Source organism: Myxocyprinus asiaticus, chromosome 6 (assembly GCF_019703515.2).
Source record: "Myxocyprinus asiaticus isolate MX2 ecotype Aquarium Trade chromosome 6, UBuf_Myxa_2, whole genome shotgun sequence".
NCBI lineage: Eukaryota > Metazoa > Chordata > Actinopteri > Cypriniformes > Catostomidae > Myxocyprinus > Myxocyprinus asiaticus.
The window spans coordinates 12013453-12036992 of record NC_059349.1 but is presented as its reverse complement, the minus strand read 5'-3'; the positions used below and the strand labels follow the sequence as shown (position 1 = coordinate 12036992).

Sequence of the window (23540 nt, the reverse complement as noted above, 5' to 3'; positions counted from 1 at the left end):
GAAGAAAGTAAATAGTTTAAATGTTGCTTTGAAAAATGCAACAATTATATTTAAAAATTTCAATCATCTTTCTTTCAGTTAAATAAAAATACTTGAATGTAATACATCTTATTTCTCTTTAATCCAACAACTACCATTTCTGTCCTTTAGTGTGACATAATGTCCTATGGTGTGACACATAAAAGAACCAAAAATATATTTTTTAACTCAAAATATGTTTAAAAAAAACAGTTGAATATTGCATTAGGGTAGATATAATCACTCATCTTAAACTGGTATAATTTTCAACATTTTTGAAAGGATGACAGCAAATTTTGACTTGCATTTAATGAAAATGTCCAACAAGTTCAACAGGTAATGGTGGGGAAAAGATGTTATTCATAATTTCATAATAAATAAAAAACACCATATGAAAATAAGTGTCTAACAATGAAAATAAATCTCTCTCATGCTCTTTGTATATTACCTAACTTTTTTCTTCATTTTTGTTATGTCACACCATAGGACACATTTACAGTGCAGTTCAGTGAAAATGTTCAAAAAACAGTGAAAGAACTGACAAAGTTACTGACCCCTTATATTTTCTTAAATATCAGACTTTACACTACATAAATGTAGTTTTTTTTTTTTCTCAAAAATTGTGCTTTACAAAAAAATAGTTTTTTTACTGCATATTTGTCAACTACCCATATATATAAGCAATATCACGAGCAAGAGTGCGATATGACCCTAAATCAGCACTGCTGTGATTCGGCCGCAATATCGCACTCTTGCTCATGTGATATTGCTTATATGCAACAGTTCAATGAACAAGTAAATTTTAAAAAAGTAGGAAAAAAGAAGTACAGTCATAAAAAATGCAATTGTGCATGGAACTACTTTCTTACGCAACGGATTAGAATCTGCCGTTACTGGTTCAAACCAAATGATGCGTCCAAGCCTCTCAAAAACATCACTTTAGAACTACTAGTATCACGGCTTGGGATGTTTCTAACAAGTTATTGGAGAAGCAAGGATGTATATATGTGTGTGTGTGTGTGTGTGTGTGTGTGTGTGTGTGTGTGTGTGTGTGTGTGTGTGTGAGAGAGAGAGAGAGAGAGAGAGTGAGATGGAGTGTGTTCAATCAACTGTCGATGATGCTGTAGTCTGTTAGTTAGCTTTCTGAAGATAATAGGGCTGTCCCCTAATAGTTGACCAAACGTTAGTCAATGAGAAGAGTCTTGGTCGACCAAGTTTTGACTGGTCGGTTGGTCGCAGAAAAAAAACACTCCACAGGAAACCGACGATACTTTATAACCGATGTATTACCGCAGGTTGGACACAAGGTGGTACTATGCGGTAATTTTCGTTAAGCAGGGTTAGGGTTAAGCCTACACTATAAAGCAAGACACCTTGATTTCAAACTTTGAACTTTATTTTTTATTCATTTTAACTAAAAATTCAAATGAAACTGAAAAAAAAAGTGCATTTAAAATGTGTGTTGTTCAACTATTTGAAAGATGGCTTTACAACAGTTGTCAACATCTCTCTGGCAAAGAACCTACTTATCTGTGCACTCTCTACCGGTCGGGTATTTCGTTGTCCGGGAAAATACATCATGTGTGTGAATACATTTGTTTTGTTCCCTCCTTCATGATATATATATATATATATATATCTAGCAATATTGCGGGCTGAGGGATCAGTGAATATTCTTGCTTTAGTGATTTTACACTGAAAATTAAATTTATTTAAAAAATGAAAAACTTAAATCAAATACATTTCAAATTCAAATTGTACTCCAAACAAAACAAAAAAGCAATAAAAATAATGAAGTGATAAAAAAAAATAATATAGCATATATATAATTATCTTCCATTTACCGTTAGGCAAGTATCCGTCTAAACATGCAGGTGGAAAATTATGCAAATTAAGACATAAAAACAATTATAAATGTAAAACTAATAATTATAATGATGATAATAATAACTGAAATATAAATCATGGTTCGAGGTGAATGTGTTTTTGTATTATTTTATGTTTTAATCACAGATGTATAGGCTGCAGAGTTGTGGTCACAATGAACTGCTTTGTGAAAATAAAGCAAACTGAACTCAAAGCACCTCCTGAGCTGAGATCTGAGGTAATTTGCAGCACTCATAGATGATACTCTTCTTGCAAAAAAAAAAAAACAAACAAAAAAAAAAAATTCAGAAGACAGAAACAAAGAAAGAGTGAGAACCTTTTACATGCACATGTTCCACAAGACTGCACGCCTCCATACAAACAGCGTGTCAGACATGCGCATAGACGGCTTTTCTGTCATCTGTTCTTAATAAAATAATAAAGTGTTTCTTCAAGCGCGTGTCTGTGTCTACGGGCAAATTATTTGTAATATTAATTTGATAATAATAATAGCCTAATAAATAATAATTATTTAATACATGGGAAAACGAGCCAAATATCATCTTGACATTGTCAAAGGCATCAGCTATTGGCGATCACGCTGACCATCGTCGATCCCCGAGAACATCGTCTGTCGGCACAACCCTAATGTGCATTTCACTCTATAAATTAAAATGTTCAGACAGTCTCCTTGCTGGTTTTTCCGACACATTCAGCATCATTACCGCTTTTGCCGGTGTCGCTGCGGCTCGCATCGTGTGTGTGCTTGTAAAATTTATATTTTAAAGGCTCATTATTACGATTTAGTATTTCTCTGTAATGAAGAACAGTGTTAGCAATATTACTTATAACATTCTTTCTCAGCCCTCGAACTCAAACCATTTTCTGATGCCTCCCAACATATATATAAGTAATTAAATTAATATAATAAATGTGCGACGACTAGTCTACTAATGGCTTAAACTAAGGCCTACTAGTCGACTAGGAAAATCTTTGGTTGGGGGCAGCCCTAGAAGATAATGTCATTTTAGTGAAATTCATCCCATTTTCTCAGTGGAAAAACAGCCATCCAAGTGGGGGTATTCCTCCCTATTTCATGGTAGCTGGTGTGCAAGTGTGTTTCACTATAGAAACTGCAATCTACTCCACCATTTTGAACAGTATTTCCTCTCCAATGTGGAAACTCCGGTAAGAGGTAAGCATCTTGAGTTTGTGTAATTAATCAGTCTGTTGTGTCTCTCAGCTGTGATGAGCCTAAATGCTGAAGTTGTTAGATTAAAGCCGTTTAAAGCCATTTCCTAGCTTTAGTAGTGTAGTAGTAATACGAGCGATCACGGAGTGCTGTTGAATATAAACCCTGAGTGATGCTGACTCACTTCACCAACTGGCTCATATTACACACAAAAATGGTCTTTCGCCTCCACCTGCTGGCTATCTAGATTTAGATTGCTATTCAGAAACAAGATAGAAAGGGGGCCTGGGTAGCTCAGCAAGTAAAGACGCTGACTACCATACCTGGAGCCGCAAGTTCAAATCCAGGGCATGCTGAGTGATTCCAGTCAGGCTTCCTAAGCAACCAATTGGCCCGGTTGCTAGGGTAGGTGGAGTCAAGTTGGGTTAAACTCCTCGTGGTTGCTATAATGTGATTCTCGCTTTCAGTGGGGCACGTGGTGAGTTGTGTGTGGATGCCGCAGTGAATAGCATGAGCCTCAACACGCGCTAGGTCTCCATGGTAACGCGCTCAACAAGCCACATGATAAGATGCGCGGACTGATAAGACGCAGAGGCAACTGAGATTCGTCCTCCGCCACCTGGATTGAGGCGAGTCACTACGCCACCACGAGGACCTAGAGTGCTTTGCGAATTGGGCATGTCAAATTGGGGAGAAAAGGGGAGAAAATCAAACAAACAAACAAATAAAAAACAAGACAGAAAGCCGAAGGAAGACAGCTGATCACCCATTAATTGGAGGTTTAATAAACAATATATATAGTTGAGAAGATAAGTTTGCATTCCCTTTGTCTCATAAATGTTCACATCCCTTTCATAATTTATACAAATATAATTTATTTAATACTGCTCTTCAGAATCTACATAACATATATTTACATAAAGTATAGTATGCATATAGTAGTGTGTTGTCTTTTTGAGCATCAGTGAATGTTTTTGTCTTGTGTAATAGTTGTGTACAAGTCCCTCAACTGTCCTAAGTGTCAAAAGCTTGAATTGAATGAAATCCCAGATGCAGTTTATTGTGCTACTCCAATCCCAATCAATAATTACCAGAAGAAGAAAAAAACTGGTATACAATACGTGACTTTTAATTATAAAGAAGCCCGAAATACACTTGGGACTCTTATTTTGAAATATCTGCACTCACAGTTGTGAGTTCACTGATGGCTGATTCGCTGAGAAAGTGAATCTGACTCAAACTGCTAACCTGAGCTCCTGAGTTCAAACCCTCAGTTCTTCTCGCGTGATTCATGAAAAAGACCCGGTTCAAAAGAGTCATTTGTTCGACTCTCTTGCGTTGGGTTTTTTGTTGCGTGTGGTGCAGCGAGCTCTTCAGAAACAGAACGGAGAAAAGTGGCGCACGCTCTAAAGATGTATTCAGTAACTCACAAAGATGAAATGTGACGAAACCACATATGAACACGAACACACCCCGACTGTCGCCAATGGCGACTAAAATTTTAATGATTGTCTCAATCAATTATTTTTGGTCGCATTCGTGACCATTTTAGTCGCAGTCTGGAGCCCTGAATTAGGAGCGCAGACATTTCAAAATAGTAGTCCCATGTGTATTAAAAGTCCTGTGTTATGCACCAAATCTCAATTTTTTTCTTTTTTTTCTGGTTATTATTGATTGGGATTGGAGTAGCAAAATAAACTGCATCTGGGATTTTTTTCAGTTTGCACTCTTGTTGTCTTTGTGTCTGGGCCATCCGGTAACAGTAAAAACTAGGATATATATATATATATATATATATATATATATATATATATATATATATATATATATATATATATATATATATATAGAGATAGATAGATAGATAGATAGATAGAGCTTTTGACACTTAGGACCATTGAGGGACTCATTCACAACAATTACACAAGGTGCAAACATTCACTGATGCTCAAGAAGCTAACACACTACTATATGCATATTAAACTTTATGTAAATACATGTTATGTAAATTATGAAGGGCAGTACTAAAAAAAAAAAATCTTTTAACTCATATTTGTATAAATTCTGAAAGGGGTGTGAAAACTTATGAGACAAAAGGGGAATGCAAATTTGTGCACTCAACTATAGAGTATATACAGTGGTGTGAAAAAGTGTTTGCCCCCTTCCTGATTTCTTATTTTTTTGCATGTTTGTCACACTTAAATGTTTCAGATCATCAAACAACTTTAAATATTAGTCAAAGATAACACAAGTAAACACAAAATGCAGTTTTTAAATGAAGGTTGTTATTATTAAGGGAAACCAAAATCCAAACCTACAAGGCCCTGTGTGAAAAAGTGATTGCCCCCTAAACCTAATAACTGGTTGGGCCACCCTTAGCAGCAACAACTGCAATCAAGCATTTGCAATAACTTGCAATGAGTCTTTTACAGCGCTGTGGGGGAATTTTGGCCCACTCATCTTTGCAGAATTGTTGTAATTCAGCCACATTGGAGGGTTTTGAGCATGAACTGCCTTTTTAAGGTCATGCCACAGCATCTCAATAGGATTCAGGTCAGGACTTTGACTAGGCCACTCCAAAATCTTCATTTTGTTTTTCTTCAGCCATTCAGAGGTGGACTTGCTGGTGTGTTTTGGATCATTGTCCTGCTGCAGAACCCAAGTTCGCTTCAGCTTGAGGTCACGAACAGATGGCCGGACATTCTCCTTCAGGATTTTTTGGTAGACAGCAGAATTCATGGTTCCATTTATCACAGCAAGTCTTCCAGGTCCTGAAACAGCAAAACAGCCCCAGACCATCACACTACCACCACCATATGTTAATTTTACGCCAGATGTAATGGGACACACACCTTCCAAAAAGTTCAACTTTTGTCTCGTCAGTCCACAGAGTATTTTCCCAAAAGTCTTGGGGATCATCAAGATGTTTTTTGGCAAAAATGAGACGAGCCTTAATGTTCTTTTTGCTCAGCAGTGGTTTTCATCTTGGAACTCTGCCATGCAGGCCATTTTTGCCCAGTCTCTTTCTTATGGTGGAGTCATGAACACTGACCTTAACTGAGGCAAGTGAGGCCTGCAGTTCTTTGGATGTTGCTGTGGGGTCTTTTGTGACCTCTTGGATGAGTCGTCGCTGCGCTCTTGGGGTAATTTTGGTCGGCCGGCCACTCCTGGGAAGGTTCACCACTGTTCCATGTTTTCGCCATGTGTGGATAATGGCTCTCACTGTGGTTCTCTGGAGTCCCAAAGCTTTAGAAATGGCTTTATAACCTTTTCCAGACTGATAGATCTCAATTACTTTCTTTCTCATTTGTTCCTGAATTTCTTTGGATCTCGGCATGATGTCTAGCTTTTGAAGATCTTTTGAAGATCTTTTGGTCTACTTCACTTTGTCAGGCAGGTCCTATTTAAGTGATTTCTTGATTGAGAACAGGTGTGGCAGTAATCAGGCCTGGGTGTGGCTAGAGAAATTGAACTCAGGTGTGATAAACCACAGTTAAGTTATGTTTTAACAGGTACAATATTTTAACAATAAAAAAAAATCCTTGTCTCTTTTTTTCAATGATAGCATCTTTACTACTCCAGCCACTGTGAGAAATTGGCAGTGTGATACTGAAGATATTGTTGACTTTTGTATGACAAATTGCTTATGTTCCTCATTTGTAAGTCACTTTGGATAAAATAATCTGCTAAATTACTAAATGTAAATGTAAACTACATTTAGTGCAAAGACAATGCCCCTTGAACAATCTGAGGTAAAATTCTTTCTCAAAAGACACGATGGTGAAGAGCTCATGGATTACCCCTGCAGAGTAATTTAAATAGCAGCAATTCTTGTAAACAGGTATTCCGATCTCTCAAATGGTAAAGATAAAAAAGCCTTCATTGCACTGGGCTTGGAACATCTTAAAAAGTATGAGCAATGTATTGAATGTGCCAAAGAGCAGCAGTGTTTACACTCTTCAGGAAGTCAATCTACAAATGTTTGATTTATAGCTGTCTATATATACACAGGTAAAAATATTTGAACATTGAAAAAAATAGAGCTTACACATTTCACATTTGAAACAGATTTTTTGAGGCGTTAACACATATGTACAGGCTGCACATCAACGAAAATTATTTTAGCACTAATTATGTTTATTGTTAAGGGTAAGGTTTTTTTTTTTGTTCCATTTCGTTCTTCCGGTGATATCATAAAACATGAGGTATATGCCTAAAATCTGAGTTGTTATTGGTAGTAGAGTACACAAATACATCATTGAGCGTTTCTCCACATTATTCATGTGAAGGACACTTCCATCCAATCACTGCGCTGCCTCATGAACTGAACACCGTGGTGAGAACGCATAACAGCAGAGAATCCAAAACCACATGCGGACGTGATAGTGGTTCCTGACCTAGATATGAGAGCGGACTTTTACACTAAACAACATGGTGAGATTGCAATCACTCGTCAGAATGGATCGCAGTCAATAACCAGACCGGAGCAAGCACACTGGCCGCAGTTCTGCTACTCGTTTCAAACAAGCAGTATGTTTAGAGACACACACATTCCATTGCGTCTCCTCTGTACATCTGATTATGGACAGGAAAACATAATGGCTTTTTCAAAACAGAAGACAATGATGAAAACCGAAAACTCAGTCATGTCAACTCTCTTTTTGGTTTCCTTTACATTGTGCGAAAGTTACCGGGATTTACGCCTACAGGGTTCACCGGAACTCTGTCGTCAAGACAACAAAGTTGAAATACTACTTTACACAGACAAGGTCAGTAAGAGATTTTATCACACTAGAGTCATGTTAACACCCATTTTAAGTACAGTTGTTGCGCTGCGTCTAGCGCGTTCATGAAAATAAAGCCCTTACTCTTAACACACAGTGAAAAGATCTCATGCTGAACGTCTTCGTCACTACACTACTCAAACACTGGTGAGTGAAATCTAAAAAAAATATGAGCCAGTGACTAACTAAAAAAAAGTTAAAAACGTTATAGTGGTATATCGATGTTTGATTGTATCGACACACCCCTGGTAAATATCGATGAACAGTTCTGTTTGAGAGTTTTGAAAGAAAACTATGTATATATCAGAATCAAGTTGCAATACATAACTTATATAAATTTCACAGTGGCAAACAGCTTTTGAATGCTAGTTGTAGTATATTAAAAAGCATGTCTTATATAATGCATTGGTTGATTAACATGTTCATGGAATAGAAAGGCTTAGTTGTACAAAACCTTTACAAGCTGAAAGCTGTCATTTAATGATTCACCACTGTGCCATTCAGTCATCCAAGACATTTTTCCTTTCAACAATACTGACTGAGCAATTGGGCCATTACATAAACAAGGCCTAGAATAACTTCCAAATATATACATAAATGCGCGCACATACACACACGCATTGTGTATTTAGACCTCTTCATTTTTTCACATATTATGTTGCAGCCGTATGCTAAAATGCTTTAAATTATTTTTTTCACAACAATCTACAATCTCATACCTCATAATGATGAAGCAAAAAAAAAAAAAAAAAAAAAAGATTTTTGATATCTTTGCCATATATATATATATATATATATATATATATACAGGTGCATCTCAATAAATTAGAATGTCGTGGAAAATTTCATTTATTTCAGTAATTCAACTCAAATTGCGAAACTCGTGTATTAAATAAATTCAATGCACACAGACTGAAGTAGTTTAAGTCTTTGGTTCTTTTAATTGTGATGATTTTGGCTCACATTTAACAAAAACCCACCAATTCACTATCTCAAAAAATTAGAATATGGTAACATGCCAATCAGCTAATCAGCTCAAAACACCTGCAAAGGTTTCCTGAGCCTTCAAAATGGTCTCTCAATTTGGTTCACTAGGCTACACAATCATGGGGAAGACTGCTGATCTGACAGTTGTCCAGAAGACAATCATTGACACCCTTCACAAGGAGGGTAAGCCACAAACATTCATTGCCAAAGAAGCTGGCTGTTCACAGAGTGCTGTATCCAAGCATGTTAACAGAAAGTTGAGTGGAAGGAAAAAGTGTGGAAGAAAAAGATGCACAACCAACCGAGAGAACCGCAGCCTTATGAGGATTTTCAAGCAAAATCAATTCAAGAATTTGGGTGAACTTCACAAGGAATGGACTGAGGCTGGGGTCAAGGCATCAAGAGCCACCACACACAGACGTGTCAAGGAATTTGGCTACAGTTGTCGTATTCCTCTTGTTAAGCCACTCCTGAACCACAGACAACGTCAGAGGCGTCTTACCTGGGCTAAGGAGAAGAAGAACTGGACTGTTGCCCAGTGGTCCAAAGTCCTCTTTTCAGATGAGAGCAAGTTTTGTATTTCATTTGGAAACCAAGGTCCTAGAGTCTGGAGGAAGGGTGGAGAAGCTCATAGCCCAAGTTGCTTGAAGTTCAGTGTTAAGTTTCCACAGTCTGTGATGATTTGGGGTGCAATGTCATCTGCTGGTGTTGGTCCATTGTGTTTTTTGAAAACCAAAGTCACTGCACCCGTTTACCAAGAAGTTTTGGAGCACTTCATGCTTCCTTCTGCTGACCAGCTTTTTAAAGATGCTGATTTCATTTTCCAGCAGGATTTGGCACCTGCCCACACTGCCAAAAGCACCAAAAGTTGGTTAAATGACCATGGTGTTGGTGTGCTTGACTGGCCAGCAAACTCACCAGACCTGAACCCCATAGAGAATCTATGGGGTATTGTCAAGAGGAAAATGAGAAACAAGAGACCAAAAAATGCAGATGAGCTGAAGGCCACTGTCAAAGAAACCTGGGCTTCCATACCACCTCAGCAGTGCCACAAACTGATCACCTCCATGCCACGCCGAATTGAGGCAGTAATTAAAGCAAAAGGAGCCCCTACCAAGTATTGAGTACATATACAGTAAATTAACATACTTTCCAGCAGAAGGCCAACAATTCACTAAAAATGTTTTTTTATTGGTCTTATGATGTATTCTAATTTTTGGAGATAGTGAATTGGTGGGTTTTTGTTAAATGTGAGCAAAATCATCACAATTAAAAGAACCAAAGACTTAAACTACTTCAGTCTGTGTGCATTGAATTTATTTAATACACGAGTTTCACAATTTGAGTTGAATTACTGAAATAAATGAACTTTTCCATGACATTCTAATTTATTGAGATGCACCTGTATATATATATATATATATATATATATATATATAAACTGAAATTTCACATTTACGTAAGTATTCAGACCCTTAACTCAGTACTTAGTTGAAGCATTTTTGCCATTATTACAGCCTCAAGTCTTTTTTGGTATGATGCGACAAGCTTTGCACACCTGGATTTGGGGATTTTCTGCCATTCTACTCTGTAGATCCTCTCAAGTTCTGTCAGGTTGGATGGGGACCGTCGGTGGACAGCCATTTTCAGGTCTCTCCAGAGATATTTGATTGGGTTCAAGTCTGAGCTCTGGCTGGGCCACTCAAGGACATTCACAGAGTTGTCCCTAAGCCACTCCTGGGTTGTCTTGGCTGTGTGCTTAGGGTCATTGTCCTGTTGGAAGGTGAACCTTCAGTCCAGTCTGAGGTCCTGAGCGTTCTGGACCAGGTTTTCATTAAGGATATTTTGCTGCGTTCAGCTTTCCTTCAACCCTGACCAGTCCCCCAATCCTTGCCGCTGAAAAACACCCCCACAGCATGATGCTACCACCACCATGCTTCACCGCTGGGACTTTATCGCGCAGGTGATGAGTGGTGCCTGGTTTCCTTCAGACATGATGCTTGGAACTGAGGCCAAACAGTTCAATTTTCATTTCATCAGACCAGAGAATCTTGTTTCTCACAGTCTGAGAAATTCCAAGTGGGCTTTCACGCAACTTGCACTGAGGAGAGTCTTCCGTCTGGTGACTCTGTCATAAAGCCCAGATCGGTGGAGTGTTGCAGTGATGGTTGTCCTTCTGCAAGTTTCTGCCATCTCCACACATGATCTCTGGAGCTCAACCAGTGACCATCGGGTTCTTGGTCACCTCTCTTACCAAGGCCCTTCTCCCCCCACTGCTCAGTTTGGCTAGGTGGCCAGCTCTAGGAAGAGTCCTGGTTGTTCCAAACTTATTTTAAGAATTATGGAGGCCACTGTGCTTTTGGGAGCCTTCAATGCAGCCGAAATGTTTTTTGTAGCCTTCCCCAGATCTGTGCCTCGACACAATCCTGTCTCTGAGCTCTGCAGAAAGCTACATCAAAGTGTAGAAACATCTCAAAGATGATCCAGAGAAATGGGATGTACCTGAGCAAAATTTCAGGTGTCATAGCAAAGGGTCTGAATACTCATGTCAATGAGATATTTCAGTTTTTTCTTTTTAATACATTTGCAAAGTTATCAAAAATCTGGTTTTTGCTTTTCATTATAGGGTAGAGTGTAGATTGATGTAAAATTTTAAAAAAGCATTTTAGCATAGGCAGCAACAAAGTGAAAAGTTCGTTTTTGACACCCAGTCAACTTGAATTTTAGGGATGCTCCAATCAGGATTTTAACATCCGATACTGATCTCCAATTTTCTTTTCATCTAATCGTCTGATTCTGATCATTTAACTTTTTATCAGCAGCTCTGTTAAAACTGGTTATATGTAAGCTTTCTGCTCAATGTCACCATTAACTCAATTACCCTGTTGGTAATATCATAGTTGTTGCCTAGTTTTTGTTGTCAAAAATACAGTTGGTTGGTTGAATAATTAAATAAACATAAAATATTCAATTTTACTCTTTACTTTAGGCCTTAAAAACAAGTAGGCTTATCCAAACTATTCTCTACTGTATATAAGATAGTCCTAAAGAACGAGGCGTCACCATTTCATTTAATTATCTGTATTCATTATTTTATCATAATTCATTTAATAATGCATTATATTATAGTATGTAAATTAGGGTTGCCACGGTGTAACTGGTTTTATTCTGTACAAGGGACAACACCAGTGTGAAATTTTATACCAGGTAAAAGGGGGAAACATTATGAAAACTTCCAATATCAAAACAACAGCCTAACAAATAGAATAGCCTTAAATAAATAATAGCTGCCTAATGAAGAGTTTGTGACCCATGATAAATGAACCTAAATAATGCATTGAAAGCCAGAAGTTCTTTACCAATGTATCAAATTACACAGGCAGCAAAGCAAGCACACTGATAGAAGAAGTTTAATTGCAGGTAGCGAATATAATGTGCATGGTGGTTAACTGTAAGACGTCTCTGATTCGGAATGACACAAGAAATTCTGTTAGACACACAGACACACGCTTGAAGAAACACACTTTATTATATTTTTAAGAACAGATGACAGAAAAGCCGTCTATGCACATGTATGACATGCTGTTTGTTTGGAGGCGTGCAGTCTTGTGGAACACGCGTATGTGAAAGGGTTCTCACTCTTTCTTTGTTTCAGTCTTCTGGCATTTTTTTTTTTTGCAAGAATAGTATCGTCTATGAGAATGCTGAAAATGACCTCTGACCATCTCAGCTCAGGTGGTGCTCTGAGTTCAGTTCGCTTTATTTCCACAGAGCAGTTTATTGTGACCACAACTCCACAGGGTCACTGTGATTAACATAATACAAAAACATGTTCACCTAGAACCATGATTTATAGTGGGTTGCATTGTTTTTTTCCAGTATCATTTGAATTTTTAGTTAAAATAAATAACAAATAAGTGACATTTTGAAATCAAGCTGCCTTGCGTTATAATAGCGTAGGCTATTGCTTAACAAGAATTACCCCATAGTACCACTTAGCGTCCAACCAGCGGTTAGTCGGTTTGAACGTGAACGCACCGATGTGAAAATTATGATATCGTGGCAAGACTAATCTAAATATTTTATATAGATTTATTATGAAAGTTCCTTCCTTTTCATTTTGTTGCATATTGGTAATATTAGTTTCGCTTCACTTGTTGCCACTGGGAGTGTAAAGGCCAAAGTATACTTTAGGTGTGCGCGATGTAGATCGCTCCGCGCACAGTATGTGTGACACAAATTGCATCAGCACAGCTGCGCGGCTTGACCGTGCACCGCCTTGATTTTCTTGACCCGCTCACACGGTCCTTTGCTGTGTGCGTCGTCTGCGCATGCATTGGCCATTGAACGTACTAAAAGAGTGTTACAAAGCAGTTGTAGTGCACATGCGTCGAACATGTTTTTCGTTCGCGGTCAGAAAAGTATACTCAGAAAGGCAACGTGGTCGGCCCGGCGCAAGGCGATCCGGAACACGCAAAAACTAAGTATACCCAGGCCATAGCACTCTCTTGTGAGATAAACAAATGACAGGAGAATGGAGGAAGAACATACGTTTCTGGACTCTACAGGTGCTACTGTTAAAGCTGTCTGCTTAACAATCATTTAATAAAGATGTTTGAATTATACACAATCTTGTATTCCACGTCATTATGATGATACCTGTGCCTGGCGGAGACCAAGATGCTGCAACAGAGGGATTATGTGATTTTTAAGTGTCCAGTCAATCCTGCACTTCAACAAACTTCAGTTATTTTTGGTCAAATAAAGTGCTGCAAAACAGAGCGTCACTGTATAAATAAAAACATTGAAGAAAAAAAATCGGTAATTACCTGTGCATTCTTGCTTGTGTTATTGCTTAAAAATAATAATAAAAATATAATATTAATTATTGTTAGTAGTATTATTGCTACAACTTTTGTTTTCTGTTGAGTAGTAATACAGAATATTTCTGTTGTAAATGTCTTCAATTTCAAACATCCAGTTTAATAGAGCTATTCTTTGGGCAGACCACTGAGTACCTGTGTGTATTTGAAGGCAGTTTTTATAAGCTGACAATTCTTATTGACATACTGAATGCTCACGAGCCAAAATCTGAGCACCGCCTGAAAAGGAGTTTGAATGGATTGTTCACAGCCGCTCATACGCTAAAACCCCAGTATCATCATGAGCTTATGCACGCTCCGTGTATGAGTAATAGATGAGAGAGCAGCACCTCTCGTTCATTCTGAAGCACGCAGCGCATGCTAGGGATGCTGTAAGTTTCTGACAGTGAGATTACCGTCTGAGAAAAAAAATCGTGGTTAACAGGTTTTACCATTATTCGCAATTTTTCTTATTATACAACAGCACTGATGCACGGAATGCACATCATATCACAACTGAAGTTGAAGTTTTCATACACCTTAGCCAAATACATTTAAACTCAGTTTTTCACAATTCCTGACATTTAATTGTAGAAAACATTCCCACTCTTAGAATGTAAAATGTTAATAATAGTAGAGAGAATTATTTATTTCAGCTTTGATTTCTTTCATCACATTCCTAGTGGGTCAGAAGTATATATACACTTTGTTAGTATTTGGTAGCATTGCCTTTATATTGTTTAACTTTGGTCAAACGTTTTGGGTAGCCTTCCACAAGCTTCTCACAATTAGTTGCTGGATTTTGGCCCATTCCTCCAGACAGTACTCGTGTAACCGAGTCAGGTTTGTAAGCCTCCTTGCTCTCACATGCTTTTTCTGTTCTGCCCACAAATTTTCTATCGGTTTGAGGTCAGGGCTTTGTAATGGCCACTCCAAAACCTTGACATTGTTGTCCTTAAGCCATTTTGCCACAACTTTGGAGGTATGCTTGGGGTCATTGTCCATTTGGAAGACCCATTTGCAACTGAGCTTTAACTTCCTGGCTGATGTCTTGAGATGTTGCTTCAATATATCCACATAATTTTCCTTCCTCATGATGCCATCTATTTTGTGAAGTGCACCAGTCCCTCCTGCAGCAAAGCATCCCCACGACATGATGCAGCCACCCCCCCCCGCTTCATGGTTGGGATGGTATTCTTTGGCTTGCAAGCCTCACCCTTTTTCCTCAAAACATAATGATGGTCATTATGGCCAAACAGTTCAGACCAGAGGACATTTCTCCAAAAAGTAAGATCTTTGTCTCCATGTGTACTTGCAAACTGTAGTCTGGCTTTTTTATGGTGGTTTTGGAGCAGTGGCTTCTTCCTTGCTGTGCAGCCTTTCAGGTTATGTCTATATATAACTCGTTTTTACTGTGGATATAGATACTTGTCTACCTGTTTCCTCCAGAATCCATGATGTCAAGCAAAGAGGCACTGAGTTTGAAGGTAGGCCTTAAAATACATCCACTGGTACACCTCCAATTCAGTACACCTCCTATCAGAAGCTAATTGTCTAAAGGCTTGACATCATTTTCTGGAATTTTCCAAGCTGCTTAAAGGCACAGTTAATTTAGTGCATGTAAACTTCTGACACACTGGAATTGTGATATAGTCAATTAAAAGTGAAACAATCGGTCTGTAAACATTTGCTGGAAAAATGACTCATGTCATGCACAAAGTAGATTGTTTGTTAATATGAAATCTGTGGAGTGGTTAAAAAAAATGAGTTTTAATGACTTCAACCTAAGTGTATGTAAATTTATGACTTCAACTGTATTTCTGGGAGATATGTGGATGCTAAGGGCAGCCCTACAATAAGAAAACTGATAAATACACAAAACATAAATAGGAGGTATATAATATGAGAAGCTCCAATCTACAGGGTTTCTGCAGGTTCAAAGGAATGAAATTTAAGACTTAAGGCCAAATAAAAGAAAAATGTAAGACCACTTTCGCAATAATAATAATAATAATAATAATAATAATAATAATAAAACACATTAAATAATTCATTAGCTGGTAAATACAAAACCACTGAGACTACTTGGATGTCTCTGGACATGTTTTTTATATTTTATTGTGCATTTATGTGTTTCCTTTTTTTAAATAAGTTAATACAACATTAAAACTTTATTGAATTCATTAAGAATGCATGTAGCCTAAAAGTATGTAGACTATATTGTGACCCTTCTCTTTAGTCACTTGCTTTCCAGCAAGACGTGACGCAATAGACCGATGCTTTGGCAATGTCACCGCTTATGTCAAACACGGAAGTGGTGGCAAAAACCAACTTTTATCAGATTACGTTGTTGAAAAATGATTCTGAGGGCTCTAGTTGACTGCTGTGGCTTCAAGACATCAACAGAGCTGACTGGACCGAGATCATTTCAACTCACAACTTTGCAGCAAAAATGTATTACGAACATGGTTACATGTTTGTTATTAACTCATTTTATTATAGTAATTGTATCGCAAAGAATATGTTTGTATTTATGATGGTTTTGTGTCATACTTTCATTTAATCATTTAATCTGTCAAATCTAACAACAGTCAGCGGGTTTTCTGCCACCACTTACTGCGCATGCGCTGACATTTTTGTAAACAAGAGGATTGGTCTATAGACCTTATTCACAGTAGTGCCATGTTTGATTTTTAATGGGAATGGAAATGAAGCTGTGAGGGAAAGACTTACCATCTCTTCACTGGCATGCATGGTATAAATCTGTAAAAAGCTCCAATATACCATCTGATTTTCCACAACTCATGTTGTCTGGAGTTTTTTGTCTACTGAGTGTCCTTAAAAATATATTTTTCTAATGTTTTGTCTGTGGAATCCAAAAACACTTTAAACTGCAGTGCAACCCATTAAAGAGACATCTACCCTCACAGCCTTGTTGTCATTCTTGTCAATTACATTTATATATTTTTTTCTTGGCAGATACCTTTACCAAATACTTTAACAGGTAGTTAAAGGGCAGTTCATTTAAAAATTAAATTTCTGTCATCACTGGTCACCCCTGAGTCTGTATTAATTTTTCTCTGCCAAGGAACAAAAGAGGTGTTAAGCAAAACGTTTAGTCTCAGTCACCATTCACTGTCACTGCATCTTGTTTTTCATTCAGTGTAAGTGAATGGTGACTGAAACTCCCTAATATCTCCTTTTGATATCCACTGAAATAAAAAAGTCATACAGGTTTGCAACAGCATGAAAGTGATGACAATTGTCATTTTTGTGTGAAATATCTCAAGTCAAAACTCATCAGTTACCTTAAAAATGGCCGTTTAAAGTTGACAATATGTATTGAAAATGTTAACAGATTAAGTTATGAAAGAGAACTGTGCTGCATAATTAGTTATGATGTACATTGAAAACAGATTATATACAAAATATTAAATAGAGATAATATATTTTCATATTATGTATATGAATATTATAATTAATATTATTATATTAATAGTTTTGTATATTATAATTGTTTTTTTAATTGATTGAGATGGCAGAGAAAATACCTGTATATATCAGATGGAGCTCTAGAGAGATGGAGATGAGAGATGTAACAGGTGTAACTCTGCAGCTGAGTAGTTCTGTTAGCTTTACAGTTCTTGTCAAAGGTAGTGTAAAATAAGGAAGCGCCAAGATTTGAAAGGCGTCAAAAGACCGCTCCAACATCTCGCGCTTGCAAATTGTCACGTTGACAGCTTTGTCGATTATAAGCAGGAACGACAGTGTTAGTGCATCGCTCGCTTACAGAGACACAAAATAACGCCATTTGCATTTCTGATTAATGGGTTTCTGAAGGTTTGTAAATGTGTAACATCGTAAGTTCAGTAAAAATGCGCTTCCCTGCGCGCACTCACACTAAACTCAAGCATCAGCTGCTAAATGCACGAGAGAGAGAGAAAGAGAGAGAATTTTGACTCACTGCTGTTTTAAGCGTCTCCTCTATTCACGCCCCAAAATTTAAGACCTCAGCAAACTAAATTTAAGACTTCTTGTAATTTATTTAAGATATTTAAGACTTTTTATGGCCTTAAATTTTTAAAAGTAAATTTAAGACTTTAAGACTTAAGGACCGTGGAAACCCTGAATCTAGGGCACGACACTGCTTATGCACATCCCGAGCTCAGTGATGTGTTCCGGAGTGCTTGAAAAGTGCGTAAATGCGGGAGCCTGGGTAGCTCAGTGAGCAAAGATGCTGACTACCGTCACTGGAGTCGCAAGTTCAAATCCAGGGGGTGCTGAGTGACTCCAGCCAGGTCTCCTAAGCAACCAAATTGGCCCAGTTGCTAGGGAGGGTAGAGTCACATGGGGTAGCCTCCTTGTGGTTGCTACAATGCGGTTCTCACTCTCGGTGGGGTGCGTGGTGAGTTGTGCGTGGATGCCGCGGAGAATTGTGTAATCATTTATCGGTGATATGAAACAAGTTAGCTTAAAAAGTAGAACCGCAAAACTTTCGATATCAGCATTTGTTCTAAATAATCTGATATCGGTACACAAATGTTGTATCAGCATATCCCGAATACATTTAATGTAAAAAAAACAGCAACAGTACCTGCAGTGGCAGTAAGACAAGAAAGCTCAAGATAGGAATGCTGTTTTCCAAAGAAACCATACATGTCTTATTATAAATGCTAATAAGAAAAATGAGTCTTTAAAAAAATAACATCTGTTACCCAAGACAAAATCTAGAGCATTCCAACAATTCATAAGAACTACAGTGGACCCCTATGGCCTATCCTAGACTTTAATTGTTATTGATTTACAATCACCAAAAACCACTGGAGTCAATGACCCTCACATTAAAGCTTTTAAGGCCAATCATAAATGTCAGATTAGGTACAAATAAGTGCAAAATATTTGGTGAATGCTGCAAGTAATGTTTAGACTGCAATACAACATCACAAAATAAAAACCATCAATGGAAAACAGGGCTAGGCAATACAGGAATTTCTTAAAAATGTTTAGCCTTTTGACAAAATGTAATTTATATATCTCAACATTTATGTACTTGCTCTGAAATGGCTTAAAATAATTATTTTTTTCTTCCAACAGACAAACCATCATTTGAACTGAACAACTATTGTTGCCATATTACCTACAATAGCAGCAATTTACCTTAATATATATATTTTCCTAAAACATAAAAAAGCAAATTGTCATGCTGACATTTAAGGTGAAAATTGCGTGATGACAATTGAATAAAACAAATTTTTTTTAATTGAAATGGACTATTTGAACTGACTCACGGAATTGAATCGAACTTACCAACTCATTTGCCATTTGCAACTGAAGTTTAAATCAGAGAAGTGATTACAAATAATCTCAGTGTTAACGCACTCATACACTCAAGATAAGAGACCTGAAACAAGTCTTGTGACATGAACTTAAGACTCAATGGCCAAATAAAATGCACATTACAATCATTGCAATATTTACAGTGCTGCTTAATTTCATATTATCTGCAAAATCATTTATACATGGTGTATATTTAATATATCATCCAGCCCTAATGGCAATGTGGTGCTCAGTAGACACACAATCAAAACCATTTGTTTACTCATCTCTACTTAGATTTTACTTTCACTCTTGCGTTTACATTCCGTAAGTAACTTTCACCTAAATGTGTAACAGTAGCAGTACAAAAGGTGCAGAAACAGTTGGTTCAAAGTTTTGGCACCATCACAACAAATCAGTTAGTTAATCCCAAACATCAAAAGGCTGGTGTACAAGCATACTCTATATCAAAGACGAACTATGACAGCGCACAGCTAGGCTATCACACAATATGCCAGACCTATCCTCAGGCATTAGATTAAAAGGGAAAGCCACCTCCTCACTGAACTCCACCATGACTCACACACACACACACACACAAACCTCTATCTGGACACATGGGGTCAGGACTTGAAATTGTAATAGTGAAAGGCTACACCATAAGATAGAATAAGGAGCTGGAGCATAATTAATACTGAAAAGCATTCATGCCCCAAATTGTGCATAAAGAAAATTAACAGCACAATACTTCTCCCCCTACAGGTAACCAACTATTTAAAAAAATTATGTGCTGCAGCTCTAAAACAATCCCTACTGCTGGCTCAAGCTTGTTGCCGGGTGGGCGTTGCTATGGTTACATAAACTGCACTTACCGATGAAGGGAATGGAGTCAAGTGATTCGTCCAGATTACTTGAGCAAAAGGAGGAGTCTAGTCGCTCCTCCAGTCTCCTCATGTGCATCTCCCGGCGTGCATCATTGGGCAACCAGCAGGCGCCACCCCCTGCTGGCTCGGACCCATCGGTGTCATTCACAGCAAGGATGTACGAGGGGTGGCGGATAGGTTGTGGGGTGCCCTTTCCATTTGGAGGCTTCTCTCTGAGGACTACACCTTCCACTGGACTGGACCCATTTACCGGTAGCCCCTTGAGATCCCATGGGTGTGTTCTCTGAGCAGATGCCCCACCCTGCAGCCTTTGAGAGGGTGGAGCAGAACACAATGACCCATGTCCCACAGCAGTCTCTTTCCTCGTTTCTGGGCACTGCATGGTTCCAGCCCTAGTTCTGGATTGAACCGAGACAGAATTATAAACACGAATACCAACACCAGTTCCACTTTGGTCTTTGGAGAGAGGCTCTTTGGCCTGGTTTACACCATTACGAGGTCGCTCTGGAAAAGATGGGGGTGGGATGTCCATTCTGGAGCTTTGCAGATGGGAACCAGCAACACCCCTGACACTCATGCCATACCCTGCGGGATGGCGATAAAGTACCGCCCGTGGTGGGAGAGACTGTCTACTAGGTCGACTCCTCTGGTCTACTTTGCTATACAGCTGTCTGTCCAAAGTGGACCATGGCACACCAGAAACTAGTTCACCATGTTCTACATAGTCTGACAAATGAACACGGGACTTCTGCATCAGACCATCAGAGGACACGCTTCGAGGAGGCCAATCCCTGGTGTGGCCTGCTCTCTCAGCCCCACTCATCCTATCCTGTGAGGCGCTGCGTGGAGGAAGCACAGAGGGCCCCTGGTAAGCCCGGTCATGAGATGTGCTTCTGCGGCGTAACTTATTGCCCCAGCCAGGTTGAGGTCTACAGTGAGGGCCACTGTGAATACTTTGGGAGGCAGCCCGCAGGCTGTCTAAACGCTCCTGAATAGTTCGACTGTAATTGTGGAGACCCTTATTATCAATGTATTCCCGGTATGTTTGGTAAGTCCGCCAGTCAATGTTCTGGTGGGTAGCAGATGAAGTAATGGAGGAGGCAGGCGAGTAGTGTGTAGGTGGAATGGCATAAGGATCTCCATGGTAACCTGAAGGGAACATGTCAGCTTTGCGAGGGTGGAGGTATGGCGGTCGAACACCAGACACCGTACCAGGCCTGGCTCTGATCATGATTGGATCCGGACCTATTAGACCATAGTCACCCCTATGACCCATACCCATACGGCCCATGTGAACATCAGGAGGTACCACCACAGTCCGAACACTTTCATTGCACACACACACCGCTGTCTGCGTCTTTGGAATTTGTGGTGGAGGGGAGGGGGGTATTGGTATCTCCACACGGTATCCTAGATCAGATGGTACACCCCCCGGGACTGATGTTTCAGTGGCCTGGGCCATCCCCGGGGGCTTACAGTCTACACGAGGGTAACATATAGGGGGTGGCTCTGGGATATGGTGGGCATTTCCACTGTATGAACCATGACCTTTAAGGTAGGCATCCTGGGAATAGGCCTGTGGAAGACAAAAACTTCGTTAATTGAAGCTTGACATATAATATGCATTGTGCTAGTGAGAAAACTTGATATTCATGATGTCTTTCTACAAATAGTCCTTTCTGGGTGGGAGGACAGCATTACAGTTTGCGTGTGGGAGTTTGACAGGTGTGAGTTTGATAAGTAGATCTCCAGTATGCCAAGTGCTGGAGAATTCAACAATATTCACAACAATATTCACAACAATATTCAACATTGACATTCCAGTACAGGCTGAAAATACACATACATCAATTAACATGACTTATAAAACAAACTACATAGCTGCAAACCTCTAATTACAGTTTCTGCTCTGAATTACAGTAAAAAAAAAATAAAAACAACAGTTATCTGATCTCAGCTGGAAGTAAACAGATAAATCCTTCCCATTAAACTCTATTATGATGCTGGAAACCAATCAGAGGATCAGTCTCCATTTCACACATTGAGATGCAACACCAAGCACTACACAGTCCAAAATACTCATAATAAATAGTAATTCAGAGTAACAAGAACATGTCACCCACCGTCTGGGTCACCACACGAGACTGAAGGGACACAGAAGCCAGAAGTGAACGACTGCCCTGGTTAGCAACGGTGTTGAATCTGACCTCAGTAATCATTTTAAAATCTACAATCCAAGGTAAACTACTACCGCAACACCTCAGTTAAAGTACAAAGAATGACAGATTGAAAACAAAAGCTAGATTCCATTTTGTTTGTCTTATTCTGTTAAATGTGCTGGCTTCCAAATCATGACAGCTTTTCCATTTGTTGCGTCGCATGCAAGTCTTGTACAGTGGACTTTCAACCCATCATACAGTTGCATTCCTTTCATATAACTACACAAACTGAATATGATATCAGTAGTAGGGAATTTCGCCCCTCCTTTCATGAAATGTCACGGTTGGTGTGTGAAGTTAGAGGCCAAAGTTCTTCATTGGAAAGAAGAGAGAAAAAGCAGGATAAAAAGGGGTGAGGCACAGAAAACATGCCTGCTGAATATAGCTGAGCACTACTTACAGACTAAATCAAACAGGTCACACATTCTCTACACTGCTACAACTGAGTCATGCAACATACTCCAAGACAGTACACTTAACATGAGGACAGATGTCTGTCAGTCAGCTGAAAATGACGAGGGACAGGATATCAACAACAACCGGGAATACGACGACATGCATGGTATTTATAAATGAAAAAAACAACATCAATGTTGCATTTCAATTCATCTGCTTACCAGATTTGGGACTTTCTGCAAAAATTGCAGACATTACATCACAAACCAACCGAGGAAAAAAAGGGAGGTAAAGTAAAAGATCAACACATTTCAAAGGTGACCAAAACAAAAAGAAACAAGCCCTCATACAGTCGTTCACCATCACAGTTAATATTTCTGTGCAGAGCGCAAAGAATGCACAGGAGCTGCAGTGCTGCCAGTGAGGAGGGACCGTGGGAAGGTGGAGGCGAGCTGTGGGAAGACTATCACGTTAGCGATGCCACCTGCTCGTCCTCGTCGCTCCCAGTCGAGGCGGGGGCTGAGGTGCCTGTTGCCTTCCTCATGTAGTAGCGATCGGCTCTCCATCTCTCCCTTCTCTGTCCATCCGCAGGCAGATTACGCACTGATCACACACACACAGTCCTACCCTCCCTCCAGCTCACGCATCCACTCGCTCCTTCCCCCTGGAAAGCTGTAGCCATTCACATGTCAGAGACAGATGCTTGATTATACATTCAGCTCAGATTGTACAGCTCCTCCCTTACTCTCTCTCTCTCTCTTTTGCTGGCTTGAGCTTATGCCTGATAGACAAACCTGTCTACAACACAGGAAAGTCAGCTGACTCCAGCTGATCTAATCTTGTTTTTACTGCCTCTTCCTGTCTCTCTCTCTTTCACTAAAATCCTTAAGTCACTGCCCACTGTAGCATCCTTACGAGACCTCTTCAGATCAACTGTGTTACTTTGACTAATCTCACCAGAGAAATTCCCGGATGGATTAATCCTACACCCAGATGAAAACCCTGTTTGGACATGC

The 23540-nt window shown here is 39.1% G+C and overlaps 1 protein-coding gene across 3 annotated transcripts in view; it reads right to left on the bottom strand.

Moving 5' to 3' along the window:
• The window catches only part of LOC127442647 (rho GTPase-activating protein 21-like), a 108205-nt gene that overhangs the window by 20756 nt on the left and 63909 nt on the right, over nt 1–23540 (bottom strand). For 2 of the 3 annotated variants that reach the window (XM_051700834.1, XM_051700836.1), the window contains exon 8: nt 19898–21485. In XM_051700834.1, the coding sequence (XP_051556794.1) occupies nt 19898–21485 (1588 nt within the window). Of the gene's footprint in view, nt 1–19897; nt 21486–22032; nt 22152–23540 lie in introns of those variants that run through there. The other variant, XM_051700837.1, reaches the window with a different exon arrangement.